General features: G+C 42.0%; 2 protein-coding genes across 3 annotated transcripts in view; both read right to left on the bottom strand.

The window, feature by feature from the left end:
- kcnt2b (potassium sodium-activated channel subfamily T member 2b) overlaps positions 1 to 17,680 on the bottom strand; it is a 35,403-nt gene extending 17,723 nt beyond the window's left edge. The window contains exons 1-11 of one of the 2 annotated variants that reach the window (XM_068718482.1): positions 17,368 to 17,680; positions 17,063 to 17,259; positions 7,243 to 7,322; positions 6,338 to 6,440; positions 6,017 to 6,079; positions 5,220 to 5,268; positions 4,754 to 4,813; positions 3,938 to 4,012; positions 3,696 to 3,779; positions 3,214 to 3,308; positions 2,535 to 2,715 (exon numbers count right to left, since the gene is read on the bottom strand). In XM_068718482.1, coding sequence (XP_068574583.1) covers positions 2,535 to 2,715; positions 3,214 to 3,308; positions 3,696 to 3,779; positions 3,938 to 4,012; positions 4,754 to 4,813; positions 5,220 to 5,268; positions 6,017 to 6,079; positions 6,338 to 6,440; positions 7,243 to 7,322; positions 17,063 to 17,151 — 879 coding nt within the window. In that variant the 5' untranslated portion in view covers positions 17,152 to 17,259; positions 17,368 to 17,680. Of the gene's footprint in view, positions 1 to 2,534; positions 2,716 to 3,213; positions 3,309 to 3,695; positions 3,780 to 3,937; positions 4,013 to 4,753; positions 4,814 to 5,219; positions 5,269 to 6,016; positions 6,080 to 6,337; positions 6,441 to 7,242; positions 7,323 to 17,062 lie in introns of both variants that reach the window. The other variant, XM_068718483.1, reaches the window with a different exon arrangement.
- A 1,213-nt stretch (positions 17,681 to 18,893) lies between these two features.
- Positions 18,894 to 24,862, bottom strand: qtrt1 (queuine tRNA-ribosyltransferase 1). Its single transcript, XM_068718484.1, has 9 exons — positions 24,574 to 24,862; positions 24,406 to 24,474; positions 24,166 to 24,304; positions 23,876 to 24,070; positions 23,204 to 23,342; positions 22,912 to 22,987; positions 22,688 to 22,797; positions 20,173 to 20,257; positions 18,894 to 19,428 (listed from the first exon to the last, which is right to left on the bottom strand). Exons 1-9 carry the CDS (start codon positions 24,859 to 24,861, stop codon positions 19,276 to 19,278), a joined length of 1,254 nt encoding a protein of 417 aa, XP_068574585.1. The 5' UTR covers position 24,862; the 3' UTR covers positions 18,894 to 19,275.
- Positions 24,863 to 24,993: the final 131 nt, after the last annotated feature.

Below are 24,993 nucleotides of genomic sequence, written 5' to 3'. Positions count from 1 at the left end.
CTGTTAATGGTTTTATGTGAAGCACTTTGAATTGCCTTGTTGTTGAAATGTGCTATACAAATAAACTTGCCTTGCCATGCCTTGTTAAATTTGCAAAAAAAAACACAACTAAGCTTCTGATTGAGCAGAAGTAAGCATGAAGTCACACTCAGCAGCCAATTACTTTAGCTTAGCACAAGACGAACAAACAGTTAGCCTGGCTCTGTCCAAAGGTTTGTTATTTTGAACTACAGAAGGTACACAGGTATTTTTTAAATCAGATATTAAACCAGATATATGTGTCATTGTTCTTTTTCTGGATTAAAAATAAAATACCAATAAATACAAAAACATTCAGTGGTAGAGACTGTTCATCCTTCCCTCTCAAAGCCCGTAGTGTCAAGACTCTTCTTAATTCAAGTGACATGAAGTTGATACTAAACAGGTGACGAGCTGATTTATTGAACCCTCGGCCAGCTGTAATGGAGGATGTCAGCTCTTGAGCAGCAACAGTAGCAATGAACGGCTGCTAATGTTTCTAAACATACACCTCAGACACGTCCACAGAATTCAATAGACTGAGTTCATTTGCGTGCATTTTAATCGGATCGCTTTTGAGCTGAGATCACGTCAGCTCATGTTGATGTTGGAAAACACCATCAGGCACACGTAACCGTATTACAATAGTGTTTTTTTCAGCCATCATTTGTGTGCAGCCAGTTCTTGATGGCACCAAATGTGGCAGATTTGTGAGATCTGTTTTAGAGTGCCGTGATTTATTTCAAGGAAAGTCTCCAAATGCAGCCACCAAATGGTTGGCTTTTTTTAATTATTTTTTTTCTATTTTCAAATCAATATACTTTACATTTTTTCTCAATATTACACAAGAGTTACATGTCCTGTGGTGTGTCGGGGACAAGTACAGGAAGACCAGTAGAGAAAGCAATAAGAAAAATACAGTAGCTGAATCCTGATGTGCTCTGTGGCTTCCCTGTGGAGACCGGTCATGGTCACACACACACACACACACACACACACACACACACACACACACACACACACACACACACACACACACACGGTGGGGGTTGGAGCTCAGGGGGACCAGTTTCTAAATGTCAAAGGGTATTTATGGATGAAAGATGGGGAGAGGAAGTGGGGAGGATGACATGGCATCCATGTTGGTGAAGCACAGATCGCCATTCCTATATGAGTCGGTTAGTGCAAGTTAAGTGAGTTTCTTCGTTTAACTTGTTTCTTCATGCTTGTGCCATTTGTTTTTGTGAAGATATTTGCTACCACCAGGTCACAGCTGATGGGAAAAACAAAACAGAGAGTGCGTGTCCAATAGCGACAATGCATGCGTGGGATGCGAGCCCTACACCTACTGCTCATGTGACACGATTAAAAAAAGAAAATCAACGACGTGTAGCGTCATCACAAAATCCAATTTGCAAAAAAACAAGAATGCCAGCAAACCAGCTACTGTTTATCAGTAGTGTGTGAGTGTGATTTCCTGACCAGAGAGGCCCACACACACACTGGAAATGCGTCCCATTAGCACATTCGCATCTTTTGGGAAACACACAGTTACGCCAGCTACTTCAGGGATAAAAGCTTTACACAAATATGATGAACAATAATTACAAGCTGCAGTGCAACTGTTTGTCAAGGTGTTTTCATCAGTCCCTGCAGAAATACTATATATGTAAATGTGTGTGTGTGTGTGTGTGTGTGTGTGTGTGTGTGTGTGTGTGTGTGTGTGTGTGTGTGCGTGTGTGTGTGTAAAAGTCTCGTGTCGTTCGCTAATCTGAAGTTCCTTCGGAACTCAGCAGCTAAATGACAGGAGAGGGATTTGGGGAATTGAGAGAGTAAGGAAGACACTCTCGCTGTTCTCCGAGTAAAAATAGCTGCTGTAAATCTACGTAGGATGCAATGAGTCATCACATTATTGTGCAAGAGAGGAAATTCAAGAATTATGAACAAAGATAACTTTACTGTACTGAGCTTACCAAAGAAAACAAATTGGCTTTTGCAGATTGCAAAACTATCCCATCTGTCAATTTGAGGAATGATTTTAAAATTGTTCTGATCATTTTAAAAGGCCTGTCTGATTTTCTACCTTCATATTATCTGGAGGACAGCCTGGCAGAGCTCCAGTTGGCTGCTCCAAAAGTTAAATTGGACACCAGCAGTGATGCCAAATTTGGGCCAGTGTAGTAAAGTGGGAAGACCAATGGCCCCTTCCCTAATTCCTGCCCTCCTTCCTCTGGTACCCTTGCTCTGACAACACCTCGCTTCGAACTCAACCTTCCTTTTGATGTCAACTACATACCTGCAAATTTTCATGACTGCATCCTCTAAGATTGTGGCGATATCACGGTGGCAAAAATCTATCAACAGACACGCTTGTTAAAATCCCTCTTTTAAACTTTGTGTTTTATAGTCATATCTTGTTTGTTGTATTACTTTCAAACTTTTCTACTATTCACATCTTTTTTTTTTTTAATCTCCTGCCTGTGATTGCGTTTGAGGTTATCGCCATCGTTTCTCACCTGGATGGGAAGCACGATGAGCGCCACAAAGATCATGATGACCACCAGGAGCTGCGAGGGCCAAATTTGGGGGGTGACATCTCCAAAGCCCACCGTGGAGAAAGTGACCACACAGAAGTAGAGCGAGTCGAACAGGGTCAGGTTGTTGCCCGCTCGTTCGAGGTGTTGGATACCGCAGATGCTGATGGAGGTCGACAGGGTGGGAAAGATGAAGAAAGTAAGAAGAAGTGAGCATCGGATCAGACTTCACATGTTGGGTGAAGTATACATAGGTGTTATTGTGTTCTTTAAGGATAGACGAGTAAACAGGTTAATGTCAATCCAATGGTCAGAGAGCTTAAATCATGCTGTGTAGGATCTTCTGGATTAGCTCACACTATATACATACAGCAAGCTGACACATCCTCTACTGCACTGAAGGAATCGCCAGCTGTCATTTCAGAGCAGTATCTCAGAGCAATTACCTCTCTGCTTTCTGTCTTTCGCTCAAGGAGCTGCCATTTTTATTCTCCAACATAATTTTTTTTTCTACATGTATCGCATTATTGATTTGGTTCTGTTGTCCACCTCACCCTCTTTCTACTTCACTTCCTGTCCAACCTCCATTTCATGTCCATTTCTATCTTTTCTTTCCTGGTTGCTCCTCTTTCAGTTCAGCGTCAGCAGCGAAGGTACCCACCACGTAAACATGAGGCAGACCAGCGTGCTGATGAGTATCACCACCTGGTTAAACATGGCTGAGTGGGTCCGCTGGATCGCCCTGTGGAGATCATTCTGCAGAGAGACGCACACAGATGTAAGGCAAAGTATGGAAACCACAGCAGCCCAAATGCTGAGGATAAAACGCAGTAGATACATGGTAGGAAATATGGCAGAGTGTTGGAATATATAGAGCAGAGACGGAGATAGCTTATTAAAAAATGTGAAGCAAGCTTGGATGTCATCGCACAGATGGAGGCTGAGTATGTGAAAAACGTAAATACAAAGCCCAAGGTGCAAGTTTAAATGTTTTGTGACTGATTTACCTTCATGGATGAAAGAGCTGATGAGCTGAAATGGCACAGACAGAGAGGAGCAATCGCATGCCAACAGAATAACATAACAGCAACGTTGAGATGAAAGTAATGAAAAAATTGGATAGGGAGATAGTGCTTCACTCACTATCATGTTCTCCAAAGCGTGTTTGGCCAGCCAGCAATTGAGAAATACAGGGATGAAGAGATTTCTGAAGGAGGGCAAAATTACCTGAAAAGAAGAGAAAGCGTCTTCGCTTCGATGTTGTACACAATCACAGAATCTCTCTCAAGGAGAGGGGCTGTATGAAAACGCTGCCTGTTGTGATTTTTCTTTATACTGTGGTGTGTGTTCTGCAATGCTCTAGTGCTGTCAGTGCTTCCACTCACAGTGATCATAAAAGGAATGGCGCTGATCATCTCCAGAATGAAGGGGACACGTAACACTTGCTCCCAAACGTTGCCCTGGAAACGCAAAGCACACACAGGGGTCAGGCAACTCCATTGTCATGGCGACCTTCGGGAATTACCACATAATAGGCCTGACTGCGTGGAAGGGAACAAATTGGACGGCTGTATCACCATAGAATTGGTTGGGATGCATAAAGGGTTATACAACTCCCTTGTGCTGCTTCACAAAAAAAAGCAGCATTACTTGGTTTCCTCTGAGCTTTGCCGTTCAATTAAGATGTCAGCCATGGATTGTTTATGTGTCTGCCACATGCATATGGCTGATGTGAATCTGACTAGTGTAGGTGGACAGGCACAGGGTATGTCCACAGGAATCCGTCACCTCTAAATGCTAAGGCCTCTAGCCCCCAGAGTAATCTGCAGAGTGAGCCCTTTATAGGCTTATAGTGTCAGGTACATCAAAAGCAGGGCAACCCAGTTGATGGATTGGCCCCCCGGTACAGCAACACAGGGGCCTCCCCCTAAAGTCTCTCTGATGTGTCAATAACAGGATAATGATAAGGAAGCCTCAAGGCCCGCTGAGGGGCTTTCCAAATGCAGGAGCAAAGGAAGAGCCTCAGGGGAGAAAGGAAAACTTCTGTTTAGCAGAGTGAACACACAAAGGAGCGCAAAGTGGACAAACACCTCAAGGATATTTCATGCATGGATGCCCACACACGCCCCACATGTAGACATCAGAGATGCAGACATCACAAAAGGTTGCCAATTGGCTGTTGGGGGTCATGAGTTACTCACCTTGTAGCTGAGATACACAAGCAACATAGTTTCTGAAAAGCTGATGAAAGCCACAAGCACCTGCAAAAAAAGAGCGAGAGAGTTACGGAGGAATTGAGAGATGCAGACGCAAAGAGGAGTCGGAGAGAGACCGGAGCAGAGAGAAATTAGGAGTCGCAGAGACGGAAGAGGAGAGTGTGGGTGGAATCAGTAGGCGTGCTGATGATTGAGCTTCACAGGGAACAGATTTAAGAGAAGCAAGAGACAGTCTGGTGTCTGGTTGTGTACATATATGTGTGTATAATCATGCTGCACGTGTAAATACATGTCAGGTAAGGTGATCTGATGTTATGCGTTTCAGTAGGTAAATCAACCAATAAATGCAGAAATGAAGGCATGCACCTATGTGTGAGTGTGTTTGTGTAAGCAGATATGTGTGTTAAAAGGCTGCGGTTGATCTGTTGATCTATCTAGTGATCTATCTGACCTGCAGTGCCCACAGCGGTAGAGGTCTATCCACCCAGATGATCAGTTTCCTGCAGAGCAAAAGAAAAGGAAAGAAAAGATTAAATGGAGGCCACTAAAATAGACAAAATAAATGTAATTAGGCTGGTCACAACTGAACAGCAGTGCAGTGCCCAGCTGCCAATGTGTTCATATTGTCGGAGGAAAATAATATTCACACAGTCAAATGGATATTTACAGCCTTATTGTGAGAGAAAGGCCCTTTTTTTCCCCAAAGACACCCTGGGGCTTATCATGGCTGCTTGCCTGCCTGCGCTCTGATTTGCTCCTATGAGTCTGCTGCCTGGAGCAGGAGGCGGCCCATCCCTTTCCTGAGCTCACCCTGTCAGGCTCCTTATTCATTTGGAGCCAGAGCTTAGCCAGTGTCACCAGCCACCAATTAGATCAATAGGTCCCTGAGCAGGAGACATGGCAGAGCCTCAGGTCCATGCGCACTTCCTGCTTTCTCTCCCTCTCTCTTCTGCTCTATATTACATGCTTTATCTCCACTAGATCACTGTTGATTAGGCTGCACAGGACCTACATACATATTATGTTGACAGGTAATCCATACAGTTGGATTGTGACGAATGAATGTGGATGTGTAATGCTCAATATCAGCATTGTGAGTTGCATCAGTGAAGCGAAGTTGCATTGATTGCATTAAACAACGTTTCCGACTATGTGGGCCAGTGTTGCCAGTCCTCCAGGGGGTGCGCTTTCATGGTCATTGTCTGCAGGTTGAAGCCATCACTTCTAATTCGAGGCATGCATGCTTACCAGTCAAACGCACTCCAAGGACGGGATGATGTGTTCTGTTTGGTGCAGTTTACTCCGCTCCCGCTGCAGGAAAGAAAGGTATATTACTGTCCAGCGTCTCTCACCAAAACTGGATCCTAGGCTCAGTCCAAATATCAGTTTTCTCCCCTGATTGCATCCCCACCCTCTCTCCTCTCCCATCCACTCCTTTTGAAGGATACTCTATATACACTGTTATCTCATCTGTTGACCTGGTGCACTCGTTCCTGCTATCAGGCCTCCACACTCACAAAGACATTGTTTCACCTCATTAAGCCGGTCTGTTATCACCATTTCTCTCACCAGTCCTGTCTTCCGTCTTGCGGGTTGTCCAACAGGACTCTGACAATGTAAAGGAGGCAGCTCAGCACTTTCAGAGAAAAGTTAAACATTCGCACTCGTAGACCTGAAATGGAAGAAAAGAAGACAATCAGTTGTTATGAATAATTATCAGCTGCTGAATTTGTAAATACACATTTTATTAGACTTTTAATATGAAAATAAAGCTCTGTACATTTTGTTGCTGTATGCACCCAATACAAATACAAAGTATTGGAGGACAACACAAACAAAACAAACAAAAACAGAAGAGCTCTGGGGAACAAATAGCAGCTCAGAAGCCATTTATCATCACCACCAGTGCCTCAGACTGTTCATCAATATATAATTCATCACATATTTTTGATAAAGCATTAGCAGCCATGCTTGAAAAAGATTGGCTTAATGCAGCAGAACATGTATATAGTATTTTATCTTGTCTGTTGAAAGTTAATATTGTTTATAGTCAGTTTATATCACTAATACTGTATGTTATTTAAGGATGTAACCCCTTAAGAACAGACCAAAGCTACAATTATTTATTACTGTTTAATTAATTAAGTACAAAATAGATTAAGACATAAACATGTGTTTTATACCTCAAGGTAAGGTTTTATATATGTTTAATGCCTTTATGCACACAAGAGAAAATAAACATAAAAGGAATGACATGTCTATAAATGAGGACACAGAGAATCTAAATCACCGCACAGACGTATAAAACAGTCACAAAGAGCGGACAAGTTGAACAACTGGTGATGAAATGCACAGCAAGAGCGACAGCACACCACACACTAAAGAGAAAGACATCTCCTCAATCAAAAATAAGAGCAAAATCTCCATACTGCATGCAGACAGAGAAAATGTGATCCAAACAAAATTCAACTCACTGGATCTTTGGTTTTTGATGAAGAACAGCTTGAGGCGCTCCTTGAAAGTGTTCTCATTCACATAGAACTCTACTTGCACCCTAGGAGAGGCATGTAGAGATGGGCAGAGACAAAGACAGGGAGGGTGACTTTATGCAGTCAAGTCAAGGAACAGAGGATGAGAAGAAACAAGTGAAAGGCTGGGAGATACAAAAGAGAATAGAATAAAGGTTGAAGATGATTGTTTGTACAATGGAGCAAATTTGAGATAGAAAAGGTGATAATGATTATTTGAACCCTGAAAAGTAAGGAAATAAGACACAGTGGCTGGCCACATTAAAACTAATGGGTTTTGGAGGAAATGGTGTTTCTGCTTGTCCGCCCATAGGCCCAGACAGCTGCAGTCAGACTCGTTATCTCCACTGATTAAATATAGAGCAACAAATTACTTCCCTCTGATGTTTCTGCTGAACATGGGAGGCCATAATTACTGTTCTTTCTCCCTTTCCATTCTGGCACCCTCCTGTTAGAGGGACACACACACACATCTACTGTACAGGCCAAAAATATAAACCTGCAAAGGGGTCATTAGGATTATTAGACCATTCACATGGCCATCTGAAATGGACGCGCATGGAGAGACATGATTAAAATGACAAAGAGCCACTGTTACATGTGTACAGGCACATAACCAGACAGACTGTCGGTGACTGTGCTTCCTGTCTGACCACCTCAGGGGAGAAGTCTCAGTAGCTGTCCTTTCATCCTATGGAGGGAAGAGTGGATGACTCAGGTCGAGGATGAAAAAGACCCGGCTTGCTGGTGGTCTCCTCACAACGCACGAGACAGATGAAAGAGAGGCAGAACAACTGCAATCCATTCAGTCAGCAGGAAGAGGAAGCGATGGGGAGAGGGAGGAGGGGTGTCTTCCCAGGGATCCAGAGTGACGCTACACCATCACTCCACATGGTCAGACCCACACAGACCAAAACCAACGCTGCACTTTCCCAGCAACATTTGCTGGTGGAAAGGGGGGGGGGACTTTCCTCTTTGTTTCTATGGCAACGCGGGATTCGTTGTCTTTTCCCCTCCCTCTCACATGAGCAGATGTGAGCAAACACATACTTGTGAAGTGTGTTCAGCCATCTGTGCCGATAGCCCGCCCCAACTTGTTGACGGCTCCTTTTCGCTCTGAGCAGCCTGCTGACAATAAGGCTTTTGAACACATGATGGAAAACAGAAGAAAAACATGCAGATATGCACAGCTCCCCAGGCTCGCAAAAGCTCAGGGGTGTGTAATTGTACCTTTGGATTAGAAAATGACTCATATGAATTGCTGTAGAGATGGGACACCCTGCAGTTGTGTGTGTGTATGTGTGTGTGTGTAAGGTGGGTCGTACTGAGCCAATTGATCATATGACTGAAGGAGTTCTTTCATGCACAGAGCAATCAAACAGTCAATACCATGGTGGCAATGAGCATGAATCATTATCACCAGATTAAAAAACATTTCTCATCCATATTAATTTAAAAAAAAGTGGTGAAGTAACAAAATACATGCAATGGCATTATGTACTAATCATAGAGCTTTTTTTATAGATCCTAATCATAACTTTAGGGATTCCAAACAGTTGATGTTCAACACTAAGAACAGCAAGAAACATGAAATAAAAAGCAGCTAAAACGTCAAGGCAGGCTTATTGTTTTTTCCAAAACATGCGGGTGGAAATTCAAGACTGAATCTATTGGTGGAAAAGTCTTTGCATTCAATGCAAAGCCAGACTACAACCAGTGAAAATGCTGGACTCACTTAGCACTTAACTACGACACACGTAATCCTGCAAAGGGCACTATCGGTACCCACAGTCAACTTTTGTCTGTTTTCATGGTACATATACACTATTTCTTGTGCTCTATTAATTAGAAAATATTCACATAAAGCTAGGTTTATTCCAACGATTATGTAATCAAGATGATCGAATTACTATTTATCAAGAACTGCAGCCATCCAGTGTTCTAGCACACACAACAAATGATGGAATTATGATTAGAAATGTGCATTTAGTTACGTTTCCCAAAGCAAGATAAGATCATTGCCCACCTCAAGCTAATGTCCTCTTTACAACCAAATCCATCAGGCACTGCACCTCCACGCCTGGCCATGACACAGTTTTTCACATTTCCAGTTTCTTATTGCCAGTTTCTTATTGCCAGTTTCTTATTGCCTTAAGACAATTAAGGAGAGATACGTTCCTAAATCCAGCCAAATGTGCATTTCTTCATTCATTAAAGTACTTAAAGCCTCCTCAAACTGTGTGAGAAGACACTGTGATAACTTCCCAGGAGAACTGGATGATTTCAAAGGTCATTTTGCCCTTGATGTGTTTCTCTTTCCACTTGGGTGTACAACAGAGGATGAAAAGTAAAGTGGAAATATAGCCCAATAAAAGGTTGAGCTGTGGGATAGAGTGAGAGTCAGGATCTTTAATCTAAGGGGAGGATGGGGGAGAAAAACACATTAAAACCTCTGGGCAACAGCCACATATCAGCCCCCGAAGGCCCTCAAAAAAGCACAGGAAAAATAAATGATTAGATAATCATTGAGAAAAACTGCTTTGGGTTACTGTTGGGCAGGAAAGACAAACATATGTTGCTGGAACAAACATTTGGTGTATCATGAGAGAATAACCCCGAAAGAGGTCCTCCTCTCTTTCTCTCTGCTCCTCATTCAAAATATAGGTTTATCAAACTAATTATTTTTGAGTTAGGCAGCTAAGATCATCTCTTGGGCCTTAATAAAGGAAGAACAGCAGCTTTAACAGGTGGAAACAAGAGAGCATGACTAAAGGGACATAACATTTCAAATCTGAGCCAAGGGAGAGAATTTGTATTTCTGAGAGAGAAAAAAGAGAGAGAGAGAGAGAGAGAGAGAGAGAGAGAGAGAGAGAGAGAGAGAGAGAGAGAGAGAGAGAGAGAGAGATAAATAGACACAGACAGATGGACAGAAAGACAGGGGGACATGCGGAGGAGGATCTTTGAGAGGGAGAGAGCTGAACCTTGTTCTCCTGCTGCTTCCACCCATGCCTATGCTCCATAATGACACAGCACTGGTCATCTAATGACACAGTGAAAGAGACTAAAGAAACCTAAATAAGGGAGCACAACAGCAGCATTGGCTCATCACAACCTCCACACACAACTCAGAAATAGTATTCATAGCAGTGTAAGTAGAAAAAAACAAAATAAGAAATAAGGAAGCCAAGTGAAAAAATATACTCGGTAAATGAATTAATGGAAAGCAAGCAAAAATGGAAAAATCATATTTGGAGCAACTCCTCGTAAAGAAAACAATAAAATTCTGAATAAATATTAAAACAGTCTGTGAGGAAAGATAAAGGATGAATCTGAATGTCAACAGTTAAAAGAGAAAAATTGATCATAGTATGGATACAAATTGAGACAGAGGTTGCCTGTCAGGTCTATCATTGAAGAGATATGGAAACCAGACATGCACCGATCCGACTTTTTCAGCCCTGATATTGATATCTGGACTTTTGGTATCAACCGATACCGAGTACTGATCTGATACCAATGTTTAATTAATAAGCTGTAAGTCTCACTGTGTGGAAGCGACTGGTATTCTTCCTTTATGTGTAAGGCAACAACATGCCTGACTTAAACATCACTTTTTTTTTTTACAAAATGTAACAAATAAATACATAGATACAAATTATTATATGTATTAAAACAATTGCATCCAATACCAGATGAGCCTATTGTCTCCAATATCCAATCCAGCTATTTCAGTCAGTATCAGACTGATATCCGATATCAATATCAGTATTGGTGCATCACTAACATTCACAGCAAAGAAAGAAGTCTCTCTCCCTTCGTGTGTGTTGCTATCCGAGCCTCTCTGTGCTTCGTTTTCAAAGCCGCGCTGGCTGCTCATGCCTTTTAGTGCATACTAGTGCACGTGAGCGTGCCCCACTGGGTAGCTCACAGCCACCACTGTCCAATGCACTCACACGACCGTTACAGCTCATGATGACGTAATCGTAATAGAAGGGTAGCGCCCACTCTCCGGTTCCCCCTCAGAGAAACACTGTCTGTCAGCACTGTTGCTGTTGTTTGCACTGTTAAGGCTTTTAACACCGTTAGCTGCGAGCTGTCGGCTCAGCTGTCACCATGTTGAGTGTCGTGTGGAGCAAAAAAGATCTGCTACAACTTTTGCTAAAGATAGATGGGTTGATAAGGGATCCTTTGAGAAAAGAGGGCACAGCTAAAAGAGCAAAGAGTGGAAAAAGGAGACAAAGACACAACATAATAAACACAATAATATACAAAGACTCCAAATGAGGTCAGGAGAAATGCAATAGGATGACAAGAGTCAAATAAATTGTGCATCGTCACAACACGACTGCTCTAACAGCTTAAGAGAAGCGAGGTGTACTCTGCTTCATCCAACCAGTGGTTGACAGGACAGCTTGTCCCTGACCCATTTACACAACCATCACACACAGTACACTGTCCTGATGGCAGGTGGAGACGAATAAAGGAGGAAAATAAATGAAAAACAAGACTATGTGTTTACATCCTCCGTATAAAAAAAGGATCCTTTTATTCTGGTAAAAGGCACATTTTTAACACTGACAACTCACGAGTTAATGCCGACTGAACTGATTTATTTAATAGCACTCATTGCTGCCACAGAATTGATTTGAACACCCAAATGAAACAAGCAGGAACTTTCATAATAACTTAATGATGACTGAGACCTTTTAAAGAGTCTCTTTCTCTCCTTGTCTTTTTATATAAGGGAGCAAATCAACCAGTCTATGTTGTGACTGATTTATCTAATAGTCTACTACGTGCATATGTCTATAGACTCCAACAATCACTCCCTCTACCCCACTAGCCAGGGCAAAATAAACAACAGCCATCATTCACAATAAATGTGTAATGTATCGCACAGAGTATTGACAGTAAGTAAGCGTGCACTGTAGCCTTCACTCAGAGCCCATTTAAACTCTCCATATTTCATCAGTGGAAAAGCTCAAGCCATTCCTCGCCCTGCTCCCTGACGTAAACCTGCCTTGCCTCATCCTTTCCTGATATGATCATTCACTATACATTAGTTATGTATTCCTTTGTTGGCCTGAAGGATGAACAGAACTCAACAGATGCTTCAGTGATAAACTTGGGTCCGTGAATTGCTCACTGAAAAGAAAAGCAGCAATCATCCGTCTATCATGAAACATAATATGGCCTTAAAGTGATGCACAACTCCATTATAAGCCATCCAATGACATTCTATCCCTTCAGATTACATTAGCCTCGGATGTGCGCGGACGTTTAACATTTGATCAAATTACCGTAAGATATCAATCTGTTTCAAAGTCATCTTCAAACCAACGCTTTGACGATGACATGTGCGAGAAACATGAGAGGAATCATCTCTATTGCCCATCTCTGGTGTCTCTGGGGCTGCTTGGATTTGAAAAGTCCTGTGGTGTATTAAGCTAACACAGTTTGGGAATAGAGGAGCTGTGATCAGTGGACAACCGTGTTTGTGATGCCCCACAGCAGCGTGGAACAGCAGCTCCCCACTCTGATGCCACGAGGCCTTCCAGCAACATTGAACACCAATAGAGCCCAGAAGTGCTTGGACTCATGCTAGTCAGCCCCATGGCTCTGTTAGTATCCACAGCAGGAAGGCTCTTAAGTGTCGACAGTGCTTGTCTAACCGAAAGGCTGGTTAGAGAAGTCAATATCTAGCTCATTAAAGCACAGTGGAGGCAGAAAAATCTCTAAAAATAAAAGAACTATAGATGAACACCAGGCACACGCCCTGCACTGTTCTTTCTACATCCTCTGGCTACTGCCAATCAGTGATAACAATGAAAAAGAATAAAGTTAAACATGTATACAATATGTGTCCACATCTTTTACTGCATATATATTTTAAAATATCTATAGCCACAGGATGCAGAGGCTGGTGGAGTACAAAGAACAAAGAATAAAACGGCGAATGGACTCTGATTGTACGACCAAGCTGAAGTGTCTGTCATTTTGCCTTCAGGTCTTATCTTAACTGTACTGTACACAGCTTTCTCTCTCAGAGAGCGGTAGCTCATGTTCACCAGGCATGATGTGCACAGTGTTCTTTGCAGACAGGTCACGCTCAGACTGTATATGAGCTCTCCATCCTCCCACCATGCCCTCTCATTTGTTCTCAAGACGGACCCTTTAATGGTCAGGCCTTCTGGCAACCTTTCAACTTCCCGCCACTATTAATTAGGATGTTGTTTTCAGACTTTGGTTTTATTAGCCATCCTCACTCTAGGCCCCCTGCTTCCAATCGACTATATAGAGCCCCCCAAAAGATTTCCATTTGCAACTGGGTGTTTTTACGTTAACTTCACTTTAGACATTGACAGCAGTTATGAGGTCTGCATGCTCCAACATCACCCCTTCTCTCTCACCCAGCCTCAAATCTGATAAAAGTCACCTTTTGTCAGAGTAACTCTTTTCATCAGACATGCCATCATTAGCATTGTTAATACCTTCCCTTTATGCCAGCCCTGCAGACATGATGCATAATACATCCATGATTCCAAAACCCTTGACAGAGTTGACTATCAGATTTCTAAACTGCCTTTTAAATGATATGACTGAATCTTACATGAGCTCTGAAAAGCAAAGAACAACAGCGTCCAAAGCATAGTCAAAGCATAGTAAAACAGATATGGGTATTGACAGTTTTGATTGATCGTGCTTTACATTGGCCTTACTAGATTAAGGCTTGCCTGGAAAAATTAAGGATGAGGCAAAGGGAGTAGCTTGAGGATTAAGGATGGCGGAGAGACTGAGACAGAGATTGAGCGAGAGAAGATGTGGAGACGACAGCCAATAAAACATTGTTTTAATGACAAAAGGCCGTCATTTGTATGATAATCCTGGACTCGGAGGAAAGCTCCCGCTGAGGCTTCCTGTTGAAGAGCAATGGTGACTCTGTTGTTCTGCATTTCATTTCACTTGTAACTAATTATGCATAAAAGCTGTGCTGGCAGTCACGTGTGTGTTTATAGTATGTATAGTATACTATATGTTCATTTTAGGCAAAAAACAGACTGGCAAAATCTTAATCATCAGCCTGCAAAAGATCTGGATTTAATTGTTTAGTCATCTGGCATTTCCTCAAATCAGAAGCCTCTGACTCACTTCAAGAAAATGTAAATAGTGTCGGAATAAGAACGGTTTCACTAAAATGTTGCTACTTCTTTGATCTTGACACATTTACTTTATCAGGCATAACCTTGTTTAATGGTTTAAGGTTATGGATTGGAAACTACATAGATGAGGATGATTGGCAGTTGTTTGCAAACTTAGAGCAGAGCCCAATTCAAATCTGTCTCGGAGAGAAGGCTCGTTTCTGTCTGTGAGTAAACGGAGTCAATTTTCATTTATGTTTATTCTAATTTGACACAATTTATATGCAGCCAATGCTGGATTGCCAAGGACAAAGTCCAACATGTTTGCATTTTTAGGAACATTTAGGAATATACACTTATTACTTATACTATAACTCACTCAAGCACAAGCACACGCGCACACGCGCACACACACACACACACACACACACACACACACACACACACACACACACACACACACACACACACAGGTCCACTAACAATAAAGAAAAACACTGTCAGAGGTAGAAAAGGGAGGTATCAACAGACAGTAACACTCAGGTGAGAAAAGATTCCAGTGTGTGAATTAAATTATTAAATAATTTCCCATCACGTCGGCTCTGAAAATTGCCACACCCGAGAGGCTTTCAATGGATTCAACTAAATGTATTCCACTGAGTTACAGGAGAGCTCTTGAAAGAGGAAAATGGTATGGTATTGGAGGCACTTCAATTAGAACTAAGGACGACAGGGAAGCGGCCTACAGAGGATGACAGAAGAGGGATTATAAGGCTCAGAAATGCATGTTTCCCCAGAGCAGAGTGCCACCACATGTGTCAAGGAGATAAGTTATGCAAACACATGTTGACATTTTGATGCGTGTGAGTGTCTGTGCTGGGATGCGTTGATACTGTATGGAGCCATCTGTGCACCTGCGCCCATTGGGACCGTCTGGTCGCTTAAAGCAACTCCTGGATTAATAGACCACAGCAGACAAACTCTGTGTGATTCAGCCTCAATTAAGCTTTCTGTCACTATCAATAACAACTCTGGCTTTCCCTCTAATCAGACCATTTTAGAGCAGCTAATAATCCCTGGGCAATGGGATCAACATCTTGATCCTCTATCAATCACTCTCTCGCTCGCTCTCTCACAAGTGGCGTTTATATAAAGCGGATGCTTAGACACACGCACACACATATATTGAGCTGTAAACACACACACACACACACACACACACAGAAATACAAAGGACTAAATGTCTATACAAAGGCTCATAATTAAGACCTACCTACTATATGAAACACTGCACTTGACATTATAGCTCTGCAATTTGACCAAAATAAATGTAACATACACAGCCCACACAAGTTTAATTTAAACCTCAGTGCCTAGTAGAACCCTTAAAGTGATCAACACCAGGATTTCCCTGAATACATTATCCATTATCCATGTTGCTGTAAACTCCTGTATCTTTTTCTCGCCTCTTTTAGAGGATGAGGAGCTTGGATTATAAAAGTGTTTTTGTGTAACAAGCAGGGACCCCCCCCCCTTTCATTGAACCTCTGTAATCAGGTGACTGAGGTCATGCTGCACGCTGGTTCAGAAACATTAGTCCTTGGGAAAAAGATGACAAATTACAAAAGGCCAGAAGATCATGACCGGAGAGAGGGAAGGCCTGTGTAGGCTGCAGCTGTGCAAAATATGGCCTTTCAGAGGTCAGGGATAGGGATACACAGTGTAATGGTATGATTGATAAAAAAAAATGGATTTGATAGTTTGCTTGATAGTTTTCAATAATATTCATTATTAACAGTTAGCAGTTTCTCTGTAGTGAAGCCTGGCAATGGCTGAACCCGGATTGAACACCTCCATGCTTTCAAAGGCAAGTTGGCCCAATTATCTGATTCGAAACACCCAGTCAAGTCCACAAGCAAGAGTTTTGGTCCCCATTTCCACCTAGCAACAAGCGATGCCAAGCATGAAATTGAGGTTTAAGGTTTTCTATTAGACAGCATAATGAAATGAGCCAAATTAAGCAATGCATATCATATAGCATTTCAAATATTCTGCCTTGCAAATGGAGAATCAAAAGGTTAATAACTAAGGGCACCCACTTGAAATTGTCTGTCCAGGTGGCAGATGGATCGGCGAATTTCAGCAATTATGGGAGGAGAACATAAATAGGGTAACATACTGTAGGTCTGCCCTGCTCGTTCTTCATTCCCATCCTGGTGGATGCCATCAAAGCTTGTTTTCATGTTTCAAATATACACTTGTGAGATGCGCCACCTGCACGGCGTGAAAGTAAATTCAATAAATATTCCTCAGTGAATCAGTCTCTCATTCTCCTTAGAGTATGTTTTCTTTTAGATGTGTATTTGCTTTTGGTGGGATAATGTAGAATTAGCAGCATTAGCAGCAGCCGTTTCCGCGCACACAGGGGAACGAGTAAACCTGTTGCATCCATAACAGCGCTGCACAGCTGATTACCCCAACACATGCATACACCTGAATCAACAAGATCACAGAGACAAATTGCAAACAAATGTGCACTTTATAGACGAGATGATATGATGCTCTTATGGCGCACAGATGCGCAACGGATTCAGTGCGCTGTGCGTAAACGATGCAAGCATCCTTACCTGTCGTCGGTCTGCCAGTCCCCGAGCAACAGGTCTCGGAACCGGTACCGAGGGGGCAGCGGGAGCACCTCCTTTTCCAGTTCGACCATGGTCTTTCTCCACAGAGCCCAGAGATAGAGACAGATATCACCGCAAACCGCACCTCCACACCAAGGAGGTGGAACCCCCCAAAACCAACTCCGTTCCTCTTCCTTCTGCTATTCAAAATGTACATGAATAACGAATGCATTGATACACCTCATGGCATCGTTTTCGACCTCCCTCCTAAACAGGAAAAAAAACAACTATTCTTTGTTTTTTGGCACCTGTCACAACGCAGCTCTACTTTTCTTGCCACCGAGGCAACAGGTCGAGGATGTTCATCCGTCGGTGCGTAGGGGGAGAGGCTCCACTTTTACAGTGACAGCTGGAAAGCAACTGGTTGTCTCTCAACACCAGCATCCTCCCTGCCTGAGCTCCGCTTGGATGCACTGGCAGCAAATGTGTAACCAACCGCTGGGGACGACTGTTCTGTTGCGACGACTTTTCATTTCAGGAATCGCAAAATAGCAACAATTACAGAAACGATACACACAAAAATCTATAAAATTGTACAATAAGCGTTCTCTGTTAACATCTGGTAACACAATAGCTACTGTAATCCTGAATGATAAACTGTCACACATTCACGTGATGCCCATACTTCTGTGGAGATGTGCGCGTTTCTGAACGACGATCACGTATATTGATTATTTCCGCACGGGGAGCTATTTTTTTTCTTTTCTAATGTTAGACGATAATTAATAATAGCAGTTTAAGGAGGCACGTATGACACGCCTTGCTGAAGAAGGCTATACACAGGATACATCCAATGTATTTAGTGCATGCTTGTCAACTAAACGCTGTTGCTCTGATAGATAAATAAATTAAATACACAGTTAAATCAGAAGATATTCTATCTATCCTAAAACACCTCTTCTCATGAAAAGTACCGGTTACTATATTTGAAAACAATACAAGCATTATGTACAAAACTAGAAGTTCTTCTGAATGAGGACTATTAAAATATAAAATGAACATTTCAGTCGTCTCTCATTTTAACTAATGAACAAACACTTGCGTTTAAGGGTGTTAACACTTGTGAACTACTCTTATTATTCACCAAACACGTCATTTCTTTACCACAGTGTTGGGTTCGATATTAGATGGCCTGACACTCATTACATGTCACAGGTTTAATCTCGTATGGAGCCTGTGGTCATAATAGAGGCCATAATGAAATTCAAATGTGGTGCTTGAGAGGACTGTTGACTCAAAGCCACAGACAACAGGTGTTATTCAAATCAACTTCCAATGATAAATATTAATCACCCACAACCGAGCCTTGAGCAGCACCTTTGTAAGCTCCAAACAAAACCTTCACTCAGAGGGTCAAAACGGCTTGTTGAACGGTTGAGAAAATGCAGAATAACAGATAAGAATGAGTTGATAGTATTTAAATGCATGCTGACTAATTATTTAGATATGGATGTTGTCTGTCCTCCTACATTTGAGCTCATATCTCACTGTTATTGTGTGCGATTTTTACTTCGAGACAGCTAAACTGCTTTTAACTGTATTTGGAAAGGATTCATAGCATATCATTCAGTTTTACAGTCCCTTTGCTCTGGTTTTGTCTGTTTTGCCCTCTGGTGGTCATCATGACACAAGCACACAAGCTGTGGTGAGCTAGACTCATTTATCCGTTCAAATAGTTATCTGACGACCACTTGTCTGCGAGGATGTCGGTTAAAACACCTGAATACATAAACATTTACTCATCCTGTGCCTTTGGCAAAAATGAAATACCAGGTTGATGGAAAGGCAAAACATTTCATTTCAAGTGGGTGGGACTAGCTCTGTAGCCATGGTAACAACAAAAAGTGTCTGAGCATATCAGAGGAGATAGTTCATGTGTTTCAAACCTCATTTAAACCCCATTCAGTCTCACATCAACGTAATGTGTACCGAGGACAATTTGCAGATGATGAGTGAAGCAAAAGACAATCAGGCTTTATCCCTTCAGATCAAAAGACACTTTCCTCACCGCCAACAAAACTGGTAATTTATATACAAATATAAACAAAGAGTAAAAAAAACCAATCACCCATAAAAAAAGTAATTTAAAAAGATATAAAATCTTTCCGTCACTCTTTGACATCCCCATTGAGAGCACGATGGTTGCCTTCCAAGATCTATTCCAACGTAACGTTGACGGAGGCCAGAGCGTCCACAGCCCAGCCGGGGTACTGGTCCCGAGAGGGAAACATTCGCTTCATGAACGTCCGAATGAACTCAGGAAAGCAGCCGTCCACAATGCTCTGTCTCACAGAGCGCATCAGGGTGAGCTGCAAAGAGACATGTTTGATGATTGAAAAGGGAAATAATGTGATTATTGATCTGCAGTGGGAAATCGTCTCATCGTCTGCAACATAAGAGTGCACGGGTCTGCAGCAAGAATGTTTACATTCTACCATGGCAACATTTGAGGGTAACATGTAAATGTTAAATACTTGTGACATTTCACGGTAGAGTGGCGGCCCAACATGGAAAGCCCTAGAGTCAACTTAAAAGGTGGCTTAAATGTGGAAAACTTTCAAGAAATCAAGAGATGAACATGTTGCATAATCAGACATCATCCATTATGCTCTCTTAAGATGAACATTATGTTTTGGGACACATCTGTCACAAGAGGAAACTCTTCATGGTTTTGATAATGCCAGAGAAGCAAAGTGAGTTTGTGCCACTTTGAGGTACAGAGACCACTGAAGCATTAAATGACCGTGACCGAGGCGAGGACATAATCTGAATGATGTCGCATATTCATAAAGTTCAACATGTCTTGTCAGAGCGATTAAGACTTGCAACACATGATGCAAACTTGTGGCTCTGGTTGATAACTCTGTGGCAGGATTGCAGATTAACGCAGGAAATGACTGAACTGATACAACACACAGTATGCAGTAAGTGTTGTTCAGATATACCTTCTTTTTATATTTTGTTATGTGGTAAAATGTTTTTGTTGTTTAATCATGATTCCATCTCGAGTTATGATGTGACATTAACTGTTACGAGTCATTTCCAGTACTGACCTGGTAGGCGATGTTGTGGATGGTGATGTGATGCATGGCTGCAGTGTCACTCTTAAACAGAGCATGGAGGTAAGCCCGACTATGTCTGAAACAGAAGACAGGCTTATTATTTACATCATTACAACATTTACATCATTGTGGCACAAAATGTAAGTATTGTGGTGTACGATTTAGTGAATATTGTGACTGATGTTGCCATTGTGATATGATTTGCGATATTAGAGGTAATGATCATTTTTACAGAAAAGTATTCACAAAAGCATGCCCACATGGGCAATAAATACTATGTGCTGGACAGAAAAGCATTATGATGGCTTATACCTAATACTTTAGTCTGGTGATATTTAAGTTGTATGTACAGTAGCTTTTTACAGATCTTGTATATATTTTGTGTATTTCCTATAGATTGTATTCTTTATTCTCACTATGCGTTATGGTGTTTTTATACATACACAGTATATATATATATATATATATATACATACAGTTGTGGTCAAAAGTTTACATACACTTGTAAAGAACATAATGTCATGGCTCTCTTGAGTTTCCAGTTATTTCTACAACTCTGATTTTTCTCTGATAGAGTGATTGGAACAGATACTTCTTTGTCACAAAAAACATTCATGAAGTTTGGTTCTTTCATGACTTTATTATGGGTTAACAAAAAAAGTGATCAAATCTGCTGGGTCAAAAATATACATACAGCAGTGCTAATATTTGGTTACATGTCCCTTGGCCATTTTCACTTCAATTAGGCGCTTTTGGTAGCCATCCACAAGCTTCTGGCAAGCTTCTCGTTGAATCTTTGACCACTCCTCTTGACAGAATTGGTGCAGTTCTGTTAAATTTGATGGCTTTCTGACATGGACTTGTTTCTTCAGCATTGTCCACATGTTCTCAATGGGATTTTAAGTCAGGACTTTGGGAAGGCCATTCTAAAACCCTAATTCTAGCCTGATTTAGCCATTCCATTACCACTGTTGATGTGTGTTTGGGGTCATTGTCCTGTTGGAACACCCAACTGCGCCCAAGACCCAACCTTCGGGCTGATGATTTTAGGTTATCTTGAAGAATTTGAAGGTAATCCTCCTTCTTCATTATCCCATTTACTCTCTGTAAAGCACCAGTTCCATTGGCAGCAAAACAGCCCCACAGCATAATACTACCACCACCGTGCTTGACGGTAGGCATGGTGTTCTTGGGGTTAAAGGCCTCACCTTTTCTCCTCCAAACATATTGCTGGGCATTGTGGCCAAACAGCTCGATTTTTGTTTCGTCTGACCACAGAACTTTCCTCCAGAAGGTCTTATCTTTGTCCATGTGATCAGCAGCAAACTTCAGTCGAGCCTTAAGGTGTCGCTTTTGGAGCAAGGGCTTCCTTCTTGCACGGCAGCCTCTCAGTCCATGGAGATGCAAAACACGCTTGACTGTGGACACTGACACCTGTGTTCCAGCAGCTTCTAATTCTTGGCAGATCTGCTTTTTGGTGGTTCTCGGTTGACTCTTCACCCTCCTGACCAATTTTCTCTCAGCAGCAGGTGATAGCTTGCGTTTTCTTCCTGATCGTGGCAGTGACAAAACAGTGCCATGCACTTTATACTTACAAACAATTGTTTGCACTGTTGCTCTTGGGACTTGCAGCTGCTTTGAAATGGCTCCAAGTGACTTTCCTGACTTGTTCAAGTCAATGATTCGCTTTTTCAGATCCATGCTGAGCTCCTTTGACTTTCCCATTGTAGCGTTTGTGGGCGTTTGTATCCAATGAGCCCTATTTAAATGGCCTCAGAGAAGTCACCAGTTGTAGTCACTCATAATCACTCACAAGAAGTTAAGAGGCCATGCTATGAAGCTCATTTCATTGACACAACTTTCTAAGTCACCAAAATTGCTAATTCATGTTGCTGTATGTATATTTTTGACCCAGCAGATTTTGTCACTTTTTCTGTTAACCCATAATAAAGTCATGAAAGAACCAAACTTCATGAATGTTTTTTGTGACAAAGAAGTATCTGTTCCAATCACTCTATCAGAGAAAAATCAGAGTTGTAGAAATAACGGGAAACTCAAGAGAGCCATGACATTATGTTCTTTACAAGTGTATGTAAACTTTTGACCACAACTGTATATATTTTGGTGGGGATCGGTCCGTAGAATATGATGTATAGACTAGGACACCTCTGCAGCACAACTATACCTAATTCAAAATGGTATTTAGACATTTTGCCTTAAATAAATATTGCGTCTCCTGCAGTCGACCATATTTGATTATTGTGCAGCCCTAGTTTTATTGCAGAGAATTTACATCATTAAAAAATACATGAAACATGAATTAAAAAGTATTGTACAGACCATCACATCCTTCCTTTATACCAAAGAGGAATAATTGTCTTTTGGGCAAACAAGTCAAATAGGGTCTTCTTGTGCACAAAAAAATGCTTTGAAAAATGACAAGACTTAAGTGAGCAAACCCTAGGCTCACACAATGATAGTTAGTTTTAGTCTGTTCTTGAATTACCTCTTGCACGTGGGACACTGACATTCTGGGTCTATGGGCTGGAAGTCTTTGGCGTACTGCTTCTGTTTTACCTGGAGAGATCCCCAAGGAACCAAGGCAGAGCCAAACCTCTGCAAAAAAAAAGAAAAGAAACATGACGTCAGAAATCAGTTTTTGATGTGGAATAAAACCGCTAAATGAAAATGTATAAGGGATTATCAGTGTGTGAGGTAAAGATTGCTTACTGCAGTTCGGGTGGGGAACACGCAGTCGAACATATCGCATCCCAGAGCAACACACACCACCAAATCCACAGCGTACCTGCAGATCATACACACTGTCAATTTATAAAAACATAAAGCCCATAAACACAGCAGTCCTCATAAGATATTTTAAGCATACAGAATGAGCTTTATTGGCCAAGTATGTGCACACACACAAGGAATTTGACTCTGGTTTTGGTTGCTCTCAATGCAAAGAGTGCTGAATAAATATGAAATGATTAATGTAACACGATGCTTTATTAGGCAAACCTACCCCACACCCATGAGATATCGAGGCTTTTCTCGCGGCAAGTGGTCGGTGCTCAGGGTGACCATCCGCCAGAAGTCATTCTTCTCCTCTCCTCCACTCAGGCCACCAATGGCAAAACCGGGAACATCGCGTCGAGTCATTTCTGCGGGAAGAGGATGAGATATCTAAAGCACAAGTTTGAGCCCTCATCATCAGTGTCAAACTGTTGAGAAAGGGCCAGTTTATAACTAGACCTGACATATAAGTGTGAACGTGCATTTCCGTCTTCTTTGCCAAAATGACGACTACTGCCAAATATCGTTGCACAATATTTATGCACTTTAAATTTGAGAGTAAATATCTTGATTCCTTTTAATGTACAGATACTTTGAACAAGACTTTTACCGTCAAAGCTGCCTGCCATCTGTTTGATTCACACATACTTCCTCGTCAGATCTGGATGTAAAGGCTTATTAACATTCATGGAAAAAATGGAATGGAGAGAAACATGACGTGAACTTTCTAGGTAGTATGGCCACTTTCCAAACATTTTTAAATAATTGGATTTTCAAGGCATTTAAATGTGTTCTTAGGCTCCATCCAAATATGATCCAATCTTCCAGCATACTCAATCAATATCAAGTATACAGGGACAGAGGAAAGTAATCAAAAGTAGAAATATGATTTTATTTTCACCATCTAGACAGGCCTTGCGCAGCTCTGCATTCAGCCCTCCCTGGATGATGGCAAAAAGGTTCTGTTTGTCTGGATTTTTATTGGCTGCAATGCAGCGGTCCAGCCAGCGAATGGATCGATGCATGGCCTCCTCTACCCGAGGTCCTGTCACGGTACTGCTGACCACATCGTCCAGCTGCATCATGATGTCCGACCCTGGTAGAGAGAGGCTGTCTTTTAGCTACTGGGGAAACTGAGAGGAGGGTCCAAGTCATTTAATACTGATTGAAAGTATTTTGCTCCTTGCACACCCAGACTGTTCTGTATGCTGATGGACTTCTCAGGACTTAAGAGGATCTCTTCGCCATCATAGGGGGACTTGAACTTCACGCCTTCCTCCGTGACCTCCGAGAGCTCAACAAGAGACACCATCTGAAACCCCCCGCTATCCTGTAAGCAGAGCAAAGTGAACCACAAGATGTCAAGATCAATCAGTTAGTGAATGTGTATTCATCACCGGAGAGTGGTTGATTTAGGAAAGCCACACTCACAGTTAAGAGATTCCTCTTCCAGTTCATGAACCCATGTAAACCATTGGCTTTCTCGATCAAATCAGGACCCTGCAGGCAGTGGAGTTAAAGTAGAAAAACATATTTAGAAAAAGAAAAGTTGTCATGAATTCATATAGCCACGAGTGCTACTATCGTAGTGTTGCTTACCGGTCTCATGCCCAGGTGGTATGTGTTTCCAAGACAAATCTGACAGCCAAGACCCTCAAGCTGATCCACAGTGATGCCTTTCAGAGTCCCCTGAGTACCGACAGGCATGAACACGGGCGTGCTGACGGCACAGTGTGGCAGTATCAGATCGCAAGCTCTTGCTTTTGTCACTGGGCACTCGGCAACGACTCGTAGAGCTAGAGGAGAAGCTGCAGACATAGCTTTCTTCAGAGACATGTTGTTTTCTGAAGTATTTGCATCGGCTTCACACTCTATGGTTGCGGCCATGTTGCTGTGGACACGTGACGTTAAAGCGACTTCAACTGATAATCGCGTTGACCAATCAGAAACGAGTAGTTTGTTGAGAGTGAGGAACACGCCTTTTAAGTATCCAATCAGAATATCATCTCGATGGAGGGG

The sequence above is a fragment of the Cebidichthys violaceus genome, unplaced genomic scaffold (genome assembly GCF_023349555.1).
Source record: "Cebidichthys violaceus isolate CVI_PGR_0920_01 unplaced genomic scaffold, fCebVio1.0.p SCAF_23, whole genome shotgun sequence".
Lineage (NCBI taxonomy): Eukaryota > Metazoa > Chordata > Actinopteri > Perciformes > Stichaeidae > Cebidichthys > Cebidichthys violaceus.
Note: the sequence above shows the minus strand (reverse complement) of the source record. Positions and strands in the feature narration are given on the sequence as shown.

Bases quoted from the DNA above. Each gene is read 5' to 3' on its own strand.
- qtrt1 (XM_068718484.1), bottom strand. From the start codon at position 24,861: ATGGCCGCAACCATAGAGTGTGAAGCCGATGCAAATACTTCAGAAAAC. The intron at 24,305-24,405 runs GTGAGTGTGGCT...CTCTGCTTACAG, and splicing joins GGAAGAGGAATCTCTTAACT to GATAGCGGGGGGTTTCAGAT. The intron at 22,798-22,911 runs GTAAGCAATCTT...TTTTTTTTGCAG, and splicing joins TGTTCCCCACCCGAACTGCA to AGGTTTGGCTCTGCCTTGGT.